Raw genomic sequence first — 11,807 nt, 5'->3', positions numbered from 1 at the left:
TACAAATCTTACCTCTGTAGGGCTGTCACTAGACCTCGGGTACGTAATATCTCCTATACAAATCTTACCTCTGTAGGGCTGTCACTAGACCTCGGGTATGTAATATCTCCTATACAAATCTTACCTCTGTAGGGCTGTCACTAGACCTTGGGTATGTAATATCTATACAAATCTCAATTCTGAAGGGCTGTCACTAGACATCAGACCATGCAGTAATACCTGTATAATATAGATATCCCCTTACATGTCAATATATCAAGTCCCTTTGGTGAGCTGTTATGTTTGGAAAATCATTTTATTTACATTATTAAAGCATGCCATTTGATTATGAAGACTGTACTTTGAATAGAAATTCTCTGGTTTGAAGTCAAAATAGAATTGATTGAAAGGCTGATCAAACAACTGATTGATTTGAGTTTTTACGTCTTGACAAAAATAAAGGTCATACGATGTCAATGTCCATACACATCAAGGCCACTATCTGACTGTATTGTCATAACCTGGACACGATAGCATGATATCCCACTTGTAAAGTGTTATTATGTACAGCTGATGAGAGTGAGACGGATCATTGGGTGAAGCTGTGTATGATTGTACTTATAGAAATCTGTCCTTTATGTTGCTGACGTTTAAGTATGTAAAGTTTGGATTAAGGAGCTTGCTGTGGTCCCTGGAACCTATAACGATACCCCTGTCATTAACATTGGTGTGATTATACATGTAGACATGCATGGTCAAATATTGACCGTTCACAATGATTGCTAGATTAAAGGGTTCAGGTGTACATGTAGACATGGTCAAACATTGACCGTTCACAATGATTGCTAGATTAAAGGGTTCAGGTGTAGACATGGTCAATCATTGACCGTTCACAATGATTGCTAGATTAAAGGGTTCAGGTGTAGACATGGTCAATCATTGACCGTTCACAATGATTGCTAGATTAAAGGGTTCAGGTGTAGACATGGTCAATCATTGACCGTTCACAATGATTGCTAGATTAAAGGGTTCAGGTGTAGACATGGTCAATCATTGACCGTTCACAATGATTGCTAGATTAAAGGGTTCAGGTGTAGACATGGTCAATCATTGACCGTTCACAATGATTGCTAGATTAAAGGGTTCAGGTGTAGACATGGTCAATCATTGACCGTTCACAATGATTGCTAGATTAAAGGGTTCAGGTGTAGACATGGTCAATCATTGACCGTTCACAATGATTGCTAGATTAAAGGGTTCAGGTGTAGACATGGTCAATCATTGACCGTTCACAATGATTGCTAGATTAAAGGGTTCAGGTGTAGACATGGTCAATCATTGACCGTTCACAATGATTGCTAGATTAAAGGGTTCAGGTGTAGACATGGTCAATCATTGACCGTTCACAATGATTGCTAGATTAAAGGGTTCAGGTGTAGACATGGTCAATCATTGACCGTTCACAATGATTGCTAGATTAAAGGGTTCAGGTGTAGACATGGTCAATCATTGACCGTTCACAATGATTGCTAGATTAAAGGGTTCAGGTGTAGACATGGTCAATCATTGACCGTTCACAATGATTGCTAGATTAAAGGGTTCAGGTGTAGACATGGTCAATCATTGACCGTTCACAATGATTGCTAGATTAAAGGGTTCAGGTGTAGACATGACCATTTCAGAGCTGGCTGGTTTCCCAATATCATCCTTAATGTAGTAGGAACATAGAACTTTCTAGTAACCATTACTGGTAAAATAATGTAAAATAAAACATGATTTATGTTGAAACAGTTTTGTAAAGTCTACCTAACTTTATTGTGGAGATACAGTTTTTTTCTTTGTCTATTTACTGTGTTGGGAAGATACAGTTTTGTGTTTTACCTAACAGTGTTGGAGAAAAACAGCTTTGTGTTGTCTGCCTAACCGCTTTGGAGAGAGAGATACAGTTTAGTGTTTGTCTGCCTAACAGTGTTGGAGAGATACAGTTTGTGTTTGTCCGCCTAACTACATTGGAGAGATTGTGTGTGCTTGCTGTGTTTGTACTTATTATATATTATTATCCCTACACAGAAACACATGTAACAGACATTGGTGATATAACTTGGGTGATGTGTCTCAATGTTGCACTGTTTGTTACAGGATTGTAATTGTTGTCACTTGTTTGATCATTCTAGCAGACAAAAACACTCTGACAAATTTCATTTAAAAAAAACACCAATCCCAATGTGTATGCATTGCTATAGCCTTTCTTTATGATAGTTGAACAGTATTATGGCTATTTGTACATTTCTGTTGGCTTTATAACTGATCAAGCACAATCTCATTTTCATTTTATTTATATCTTTGTACTACTTCATCATGGAATCCTTAATTGGTATTGTGTGATCATTTAAACTTTTGACATTTGACTCTAGAGAGAAGGATGTGTCTAAGCAGTCAAGCTCTGTTGACCAGCCAAACATGCCTATCCCTGGGGACACAGGAACCAGCACCAAGTCGTCTACTCCTCAGGGTACCGGTAAGTGTATAGTAACCATGACAATATCAAGTCGTCCTGTTTTGAAACAAAAATTATATGACACTTATCATAATGATCAACTGCAGATCTAACTTTCCATACATTGAACATGAAATCTTTTTACATTGCAGAAGAGCGTTCTGGTGCTGTTGATGACCAATCGGCCTCCATAGTAACTAAGCTGGAGGACCATGAACAGGTGCCCAGTAGTCAGGATGAGCGGCCAATCGTGACACTCCTTGACAGGGAGGAGTCAGATGTACCGCTGTTAGACCTGGTCAACAAGTGTCTCACCAAAACACCAAGGCAGAAAGTAGGAAGCAAGAAAAAACTGAATTCAACAAAAAGAGCAAGTGTATTCTGTACTTATGTGCAGATTTTGTTGAGGAATTCACTGCCAGGGACATGCACATTGAAAAGAATCCCCCCTGGTGTCAGACCAGATTTAGGAGGACAGGACATTGACAGCCATTCATCAGAACGGAAGGTTTCAGCTGACAACAGCTTCATCATTGTCACTAAGGATGTGTTGTCTGAGGCCAGTAACACTACAGGGTCCAACAGTACACAGCCCATCCCGCCCAGTCAGTCAGCATCCTCACTGTCTGTCCACAACAATGAATCCATCGATACATCTGTTCAGCTGGACATTACAGTGGACACATCATCTCAGCTGTCCTCACCAACCCCTGACAAGAGTGTGGTTGAGGTTGTCATGCCAACTGTGTCTGTGCCTGTAGCTACAGAGGCAGCCATCAGCATAGAGCCATCCAAAGTGTTGCCACACGAGGAAGTATCCGTGACTGTCAATCCGGTCACAGTTGAGAAGACTCAGAGCTCACAAGTCACCAGCCAGAAGACCTTGACTCCAGGGGAGGTTACTCTTGATCCCAGCATTGTTAGTGCATCAGCACAGGTGGACACCTCTCAGACCACACCAGCTCTGGACTCTGTTACCCTGGTGAGGTCTCAAGTGGAGGAAAGCAAGCCCTTTGACACCACCATCAATCAGCCAGTTGGGTCTTTGGTAAGTGTGATAAGGTATTGGTCCACTGTCAGTTAGCACGTCAGTTTTCAGGTGAGGCTTCTCAAGTCTCAGAGCAAGCCATAGGAATCCATCACCAATATTAGGTGAGTTTGGACTTGTCTCACGTAGAAAGGAACACGCTCATGGATTCCACTGTCAGCCAGCCAGTGAGCGAAGGGTAAGTCTGATATTATCCCAGGTAGAGGGAGCAGGTCTGTGGGCTCAGCTGTTTGGTCAGCTAGTTGGGTTTTGGGTAAATGTGATTCCGTTGAGAAATGCAAGCTCTCAGGCTTTATCAGGTGAGGCTTCTCAAGTCTCAGAGCAAGCCATAGGAATCCATCACCAATATTAGGTGAGTTTGGACTTGTCTCACGTAGAAAGGAACACGCTCATGGATTCCACTGTCAGCCAGCCAGTGAGTGAAGGGTAAGTCTGATAGTATCCCAGGTAGAGGGAGCAGGTCTGTGGGCTCATGATCAGCTACTGGTCAGCTAGTTGGGTTTTGGGTAAATGTGATTCCGTTGAGAAATGCAAGCCCTCAGGCTTTATTGTCAGTCATACTGATATCAGGTAAGTGTGGACCTATGACAGGATTATTTTTTTTTGTCTTTATTAAATACACAAGTGATATTACGAAAACATACCTTATATTTATATATTCATTATAGAAATTAAATAGTGCTCATCATGCAAAGAACATAATACCTGGGTATGTACTTTATATTTGTCAACACATTTCCTCTGCCAGGTCAAGATTTTAGTTTAACATAGTTATATACATACATGTCACTTGATTATTTCATTTTACATGTGTTTAAATTTTAGGATTCAAGTGAAAATAATCAGAATCAAAATGCCGAGATGGAAATGTCCTCATCCACTACAGAGATAGTTTCTACTAAGGTCACCATGACAAAAGATCAACCCAACGCCAGCGACAACCTCGAGATATTTGACAATGATGCTGAGGTCATGTCCAGTATAGTGGACAAGCTAGCTTCAGCCATTCTGGACGATCCAGAGAATGGACACTCTCGGATCATTAATGACACAGTGCTGGCAGAAAATGCCACGCAGAAGAGTTCAGGAATGCCCCAGAAAGACCTTGGCCTTGTTAATGTAAAGGTTCCTGTCCTGTCTTACTCCAAACGTGAGATTGCACTAATGAGACTGGCTAACAGAATCAACGCCCTGGAGATGAACGTCACCCTTAGTATAAGGTAGGCTGAGTAGAAGTTGTGATGTCCATTCTACAGTAACAAAACCAGAAAATCCAGGGGTCAAACTTGACAACTGTCATTCTCACCATTGGTCGATATTACTAGGATTTGTAAATGCAAAGTATTAAAATGGAAAATGAATATCTTGTCAAGGGGAAGTAACTCTAAGCCAGATTTTTTTTTTCAAGTCTAATCTTATATATACAGAGGGGAATACTGGAAGTCAAATACAAAGGTGTATATCATTTTGAATGAATCAGTTTAATTGTTTTCCTGTATTTGGATGCTTTGTATAAGAGATTGTGTTGACTGTGTTTTGTTGATATCAGATTTTTGGAGAGGATGAGTCAAAAGTTTAAAACCAAGTCAGATGAGATGATTAAAACACTCAACAAGACTGACACTAAGCTGGAGGAGACCGCGCTGGAGGCCAAAGTCAAGGTAGGTGATGGATTAACATGGGGGTGGGGAAGGAGGAAGGGAGGGATGGGAGAAAGGGTTGGGGAGATGATGCAGGAGGGAGGGGGAGAAATGGTGAGGGAGGAGGAGGGTAAGAGGAAAGGGGTTAACCCTGTAGTGGGGTGGGGAGAGGGTGTGATTTACTTCATCATAGACTGAATTTTGAGACCTTAATACGTTGACTCGGGTAAAAATTAAAGAGAATGTGCAATAATTTAACGAAATGTTAACTTAAAGGTACGCTGTTTTTGCAAGCTTTCATTTTCACTTCATAAAGAAATCTTTGGCTATACAAATCAGGAGTTTTGTTTGAATGTTTCTCTGTATAGGGAAAGGAACAAGATGAACATATGAAGAACATGGAGATAAGACTGAGGAATCTAACTGTAATGATGGAGGAGATGGTACACAGCATGGACACCCTCAACCAGAAGGTCAGACCTTAGTAGCACAAAGAAATCTAGTTATGTAGGATGGACATTCCTCATTCAGACACATTCAGTTTCAAAAGGACCTGATATTTCTGTTTGATGCAGTAAAAATATTACTGAGGAAGATAGAGATATTCACTAACAGGTATTCTCATCTCAGGAAATCTAATTTCGGTACACTATCCTATGATCTCATCTCAGGAAATTTAACAGTGTAGTAGTTTTAATTGTTTCAACCTCTGCTGGATAAAAAAAAATGTTTCTTTCAATATCTATGAAGGAAAGGATAATAGTGATATTGGGACAGTATTTGTACAGCGTGAGGTATTTTCTGTATTACAGGTGACAGACAGACAGATGGTATGGACCTCAGTGGAGGTCTTCATTCTGATCGTGATTTTTATGGTGTGTCTCAAGCGCGGAAAATCAACACCATATATACCAGTGTCACCCGAAGTTCAAAAACTTCTTCAAATTTTTCCAAGTGAAATGGATCTAACAGCATTACCCAGAAGAAATTCATTCCACGGCACAATTCAACACAATTCTGCTGAGCTGGCAATGGGTTCTCTTCAAAGGTACAACAGTGAAACAGCATTAGGTGAGTACCTACTGACATGTCAATATCTGGATACAGCAGCAATATAACTGTGGAGAAATGTGCTTAATTCCATTTATATATATCCTGGAATAGATACAGGTAATTGACCTTGCATACCAGACTTAATGCTTATGTGTCTTTACAGGTCTTCGATATTGGTTGCTTTATCATTTCAGCATGTAAGTGGCAAGATATTTCCAGCTTTGATCCAGGAGGCACCACCAAAGATTCCTCGGGTATCAGCCAGGTAGATGATCTTATCAGTCACTCTTTGAGTGTGCATCCTTCCATAGGATCTTTTGTGTCATCAGATACAAATATTTACAAATTACATAATTCACACATTTATTCAATTTTCTTTTCAAGTCAAACATGTTTAACTTTAAACTGTCAATTTTCATTTCAGCAAAAAGATATGCCAAAGAGGAAGAAGAGAAAGAAGAAGGGTCCTGAAGTAAAGATTTGTGATGTCCCCAGTTCTTCAGATTTTAAAGATGATTTGGCTCTGACTGAGTCACATACAAATTTCAACAGTGCAGGGCTTTTGTTTGGTGCCAGCCCAGAGGAGACAACTGTTTGTGAAAAGTTAAATAGGACAAGCAGCCAAAGCTGTAAGTGGAATTTTAATTCTGACAACAAACTTGTTTGCCAGCCTGAGGTAGATTCAGCCTATTGTAAAAGTACTTACTCAGATACATCTGTTAACAGTAAAGGTCAGGGGTCAAAGGTTAGAGTGACCTGCTCCTCCAATGATATACAAGGTAGTGTTCCTGGAGGTAATAGGTTTAAGGTGAAGGCTCATTCTTTTACAAATGAGCTACCTGTTTCTGTGATATCTTCCAAACCCCCTAAATGTCCTGGGGTCCCTCAAGGAGGAGTAAAGTCCAGGCGAGGGAGCCCGCCAATGACACGTGCCCTTGCTGACCCAGGGGGAGGGGGAGGTGGAGCTGCAAAAAAGAAACGACAAAATTTTGGCCACAGCATTCCATCGGACAATAGTAGCCAGACACCAGCCGAGATAGAAACAATACGGCCTAATGTCAATGGTAACCATGTCTCTACCAGTCTGTGTGTGTCTCAACAACACCGACCAAAGAAGAAGTCCCATATGCGGGCATCCAGTGCTGACCTGTCGTCCTCCTCGAGGGTAGACACCAGCGCCACCTCTTGGAAAAAACTCATTGGATGGAAATAAGACAACATAACTATGACAATGAATGTGTGATAACTGTTAATGATGAAAGAGAAATGTGTAGCTATGTGTAATAGCATTACCTGGTAAAAACAGGGAAAACTCTACTGAATTCCTTATAGATGTATGTAACTGGGAAACAGTGATTTGTGACTGTTTGTTGTTGTTTGGTATCCAGGTTTAAGCAGTGTATTAGGCATATAGACAGATACAAGTGTTAGGTGAACAAGTAACACAAATAATCTCCTTGCCTTTCCACCAGATTGAGAATTGTTGAATAATTAAACAATTTGTGCAATAGATTTTTAAGCTTAACCAATATCTTTATTAATGTTAGCCTGTTGGTACAACTTATCTGAAGAAAGTAAACTGATCAATACTGTCCACTGATTGGTTGAAATTTGCGATATTTACCCTACGCTTCCTATAGTGAAGTGCAAGCTAACTCTGAATTTCAGAATGATGTTTTGTGTGTATGAAATCAATTCTTTAAAAGAGTCCTTAACAAGTAACTTCTAAAAGCATACAGGTTTGGTATACATGTCACTTATAAAATTTAAATTGTGTAAAAAATTATCTACTTTAAATGATGTAGATATTGAAGAGCTCATAGTTCAGGAGAGCTTATCATTCACAGGAGCTAAATATTCATTGGTGTTATTAGCTACAAGAATCAATGCTTTCAAGCTCTAATGTTGCACAGATTGTGTTCAGATGGAAAATATCGCAAAAATACAAGCCAGCGTGATCCCATACAGCACTGTATAATAAATACTGTGTGTGGATAACGACCTTTTAAAAGTGATATAGTTTAGTTCCTGGACCGACCATTGTCCATACAGCAACACCATTGTCTCGTCATTGTGACCTGATAACAGTTAAAATTGATGATGTTTTGTCTCAATATAAGATTGGTTACTGTATACCTGTTATTATTCTTTGATTATTTATATATGTATGTGAGACAGGTGACTAATCCACAGAGCTTTACTTTGTAACCACCCCACCCCCTTTACACGAACCCTACTAATCCACTAATCCACAGAGATTAACTTTGTAACCCCTTCCCCTTTACACAAACCCTACTAATCCACAGAGCTTTACTTTATAAACCTTCACCCTTTACAAGAACCTTACTAATCCACAGAGATTTACTTTATAACCCCTCACCCTTTACACGAACCTTACTTACACCCAACTACCTGTAATGTTCCATTACACATACTTAAAATCTCCACCCACAACCTCCCCCCCCCTTCCCTTTCCCCTTCCCTTTCCCCTTCCCCTTCCCCACTCCCCCTTACCAATCCAAATGTGTGTCATTATATTGTATAACTCCATTATTTTGGAATTATTATCAGTACAATTTAATTTTGATTTAAAAAAAAAATATTATTGATAGCTCAGTATACTGTCAAAGATGATTGATCAAAGATCCAGATATGCAAGCTTCCTTTGTTTCATAATCTTCAAACATGGCCAGTTAAGATTTCAACAGATTTGTCAACATTTTCCCTGTAACATTGTACTTACAACAGACCTGCTAATGTTATACCTGTAATATAGTTTACTTATATGTGCTGTATACATAGCTCCTGTGCTTAAACTTTGACATGGACTCTTCGGCAAATCCTACTTACCCACTCAATGGGTATTTACATATTTGATGCATTTGTTATATATTTGTGAAGATTTCGGGGTGGAGGAAGTTTCTTGCTGTGTTATGTAATTTAGGATTTAAAGTCGTGCAATAGTTTTGAAAATCAAACAGTGAACCACATGAACATGTAGTAGTGTCAGTCTCCCTGATTTTGATGTGTATTCCAAACTCTCTGGCTTCCTTTCATCAAAGTGAGTATTTATGAAAAAAAAGGTCAACATTGGGGAAAAATGTCAGAAATTTGCTTCCAGAATTATACCCACTGTACAAACAAAGGGATGATTAATCTTAATGAAAAACACGGGTTGTCATATAGGACGACACAACCCCGTGTGTGGCTAGTGAGACGAGGCCGAAACAACCCCGTGGGTGGCTAGGGGGACGAGGACGACACACCCCCGTGTTTGGCGAGTGAGACGAGGACGACCCAACCCCGTGTGTGCCTAGTTAGACGAGGACGACACAACACCATGTGTGGCTAGTGAGACGGGGACGACACAACCCCGGGTGTGGCTAGGGAGACGAGGACGACACACCCCCGTGTGTGGCTAGTTAGACGAGGATGACACAACCCAGTGTGTGGGTAGTGGGACGAGGACGACCCAACCCCGTGTGTGGCTAATGAGACGAGGACGACACAGCCCCGTGTGTCGCTAGTAGGACGAGGACGACACAAACCCGTGGGTGGCTAGTGGGACGGGGACGACACAACCCCGGGTGTGGCTAGTGAGACGTGGACGACACAACCCCGTGTTTGGCTAGTGAGACGAGAACGACACAACCCAGTGTCTCGCTAGTGAGACGATGACGACACAACCCCGTGCGTGGCTAGTGAGACGAGGAGGACACAACCCCGTGTGTGGTTAGTGAGACGAGGAGGACACAACCCCGTGTGTGGTTAGTGAGACGAGGACGACGCAACCCCGTGTGTGGCTAGCGGGACGAGGACGACAAAACCCCGTGTGTGGCTAATGAGACGAGGACGACACCACCCAGTGTGTGGCTAGGGGGACGAGGACGACACACCCCCGTGTGTGGCTAGTCGGACGAGGACGACACAACGCCGTGTGTGGCTAGTGAGACAAGGGCGACACAACCCCGTGGGTTGCTAGTGGGACGAGGACGCCACAACCCCGTGTGTGGTTAGTGAGACGAGGAGGACACAACCCAGTGTGTGGGTAGTGGGACGAGGACGACCCAACCCCGTGTGTGGGTAGTGAGACGAGGACGACGCAACCCCGTGTGTGGCTAGGGGGACGAGGACGACCCAACCCAGTGTGTGGCTAGTCGGACGAGGACGACACAAACCCGTGTGTGGCTAGTGTGACGAGGACGAAACAATCCCGTGTGTGGCTAGTGTGACGAGGACGACACAACCCGGTGTGTGGCTAGTGGGACTAGGACGACACAACCCCGCGTGTGGCTAGTGAGACGACGACGACACAACCCAGTGGGTGGCTAGTGAGACGAGGACGGCACAACCCAGTGTGTGGGTAGTGGGACGAGGACGACCCAACCCAGTGTGTGGCTAGGGGGACGAGGACGACCCAACCCCGTGTGTGGCTAGTCGGACGAGGACGACACAAACCCGTGGGTTGCTAGTGGGACGAGGACAACACAACCCAGTGTGTGGGTAGTGGGACGAGGACGACACACCCCCGTGTGTGGCTAGGGAACCGCGGTAGACCCAACCCCGTGTGTGGCTAATGAGACGAGGACGACACAAACCACGGCGTGGCTAGGGGGACGGGGACGACACAACCCAGTGTGGGGCTAGTGGGAAGAGGACAACACAACCCAGTGTGTGGCTAGTGGGACGAGGACGACACAACCCCATGTGTGGCTAGTGAGACGAGACCAAAGTGTAGGATCAGAATTTTGTTAGAAATGTTGTATTTCTTATTGCTAGCATGACATCATGTTGTAAATGTGTGCTTTTTTTTTTTACAAATACAATGAATCTCATAAACTACCCTCTATGAGATTTGTTTTATAATAACCTGGTATACCCAAGTCTTAGTTTTAGAGATTTAGTCCTACAATAACCCAGTATACCCTGGTTCTATGTGAGATTTAGTCCTACAAAAACCCAGTATACCCTGGTCCTATGTGAGATTTAGTCCTACAAAAACCAAGTATACCCTGGTCCTATGTGAGATTTAGTCCTACGATAACCCGGTATACCCTGGTCCTATGTGAGGTGAGATTTAGTCCTACGATAACCGGTATACCCTGGTCCTGTGTGAGGTTTAGTTATACAATAACCCAGTATACCCTAGTTCTATGTGAGATTTAGTCCTACAAAAACCCAGTATACCCTGGTCCTATGTGAGATTTAGTCCTACAATAACCCAGTATACCCTGGTCCTGTGTGAGATTTAGTTATACAATAACCCGGTATACCTTTTTCCTGTGTGAGATTTAGTCTACAATTACCTTATATACCCTGATCCTGTGTGGTATTTAGTCTTACAATAACCTGGTATACCCTGATCCTGTGTGAGATTGAGTCCTACAATAACTAATGAATCTGTCCTGACAAAGTCCAAGGTTATTACCCGGTGTAGGTGACACCCTACACTCGATACAAGGAGACTAGTCTGGTGGCTCTAAGGAAGATCAAAGGAATCATGCAGCAGCATATCGGTAAAGTCAACAGACTTCAAAGTTGGCTGTTATCTTCAAAGAACCAGTATCTGCTTAGCAGCTGGCCAGGATTT

At 42.3% G+C, this 11,807-nt stretch overlaps 1 protein-coding gene across 1 annotated transcript in view; it reads left to right on the top strand.

The window, feature by feature from the left end:
• Window positions 1–9,466, top strand: part of LOC110454006 (SUN domain-containing ossification factor-like) — a gene marked incomplete at its 5' end in the record, with an annotated part of 14,681 nt that extends 5,215 nt beyond the window's left edge. Inside the window, 8 exons of the mRNA XM_021503288.1 lie at window positions 2,394–2,497; window positions 2,629–3,524; window positions 4,350–4,744; window positions 5,074–5,185; window positions 5,533–5,637; window positions 5,977–6,235; window positions 6,412–6,482; window positions 6,642–9,466. Coding sequence (XP_021358963.1) covers window positions 2,394–2,497; window positions 2,629–3,524; window positions 4,350–4,744; window positions 5,074–5,185; window positions 5,533–5,637; window positions 5,977–6,235; window positions 6,412–6,482; window positions 6,642–7,430 — 2,731 coding nt within the window. The remainder of the gene's footprint in view (window positions 1–2,393; window positions 2,498–2,628; window positions 3,525–4,349; window positions 4,745–5,073; window positions 5,186–5,532; window positions 5,638–5,976; window positions 6,236–6,411; window positions 6,483–6,641) is intronic.
• Window positions 9,467–11,807: the final 2,341 nt, after the last annotated feature.

Source organism: Mizuhopecten yessoensis, unplaced genomic scaffold, assembly GCF_002113885.1.
Source record: "Mizuhopecten yessoensis strain PY_sf001 unplaced genomic scaffold, ASM211388v2 scaffold7621, whole genome shotgun sequence".
Taxonomy (NCBI): domain Eukaryota; kingdom Metazoa; phylum Mollusca; class Bivalvia; order Pectinida; family Pectinidae; genus Mizuhopecten; species Mizuhopecten yessoensis.
The sequence above is the reverse complement of the archived record's forward strand: the minus strand, read 5'-3'. Positions and strand labels throughout refer to the sequence as shown.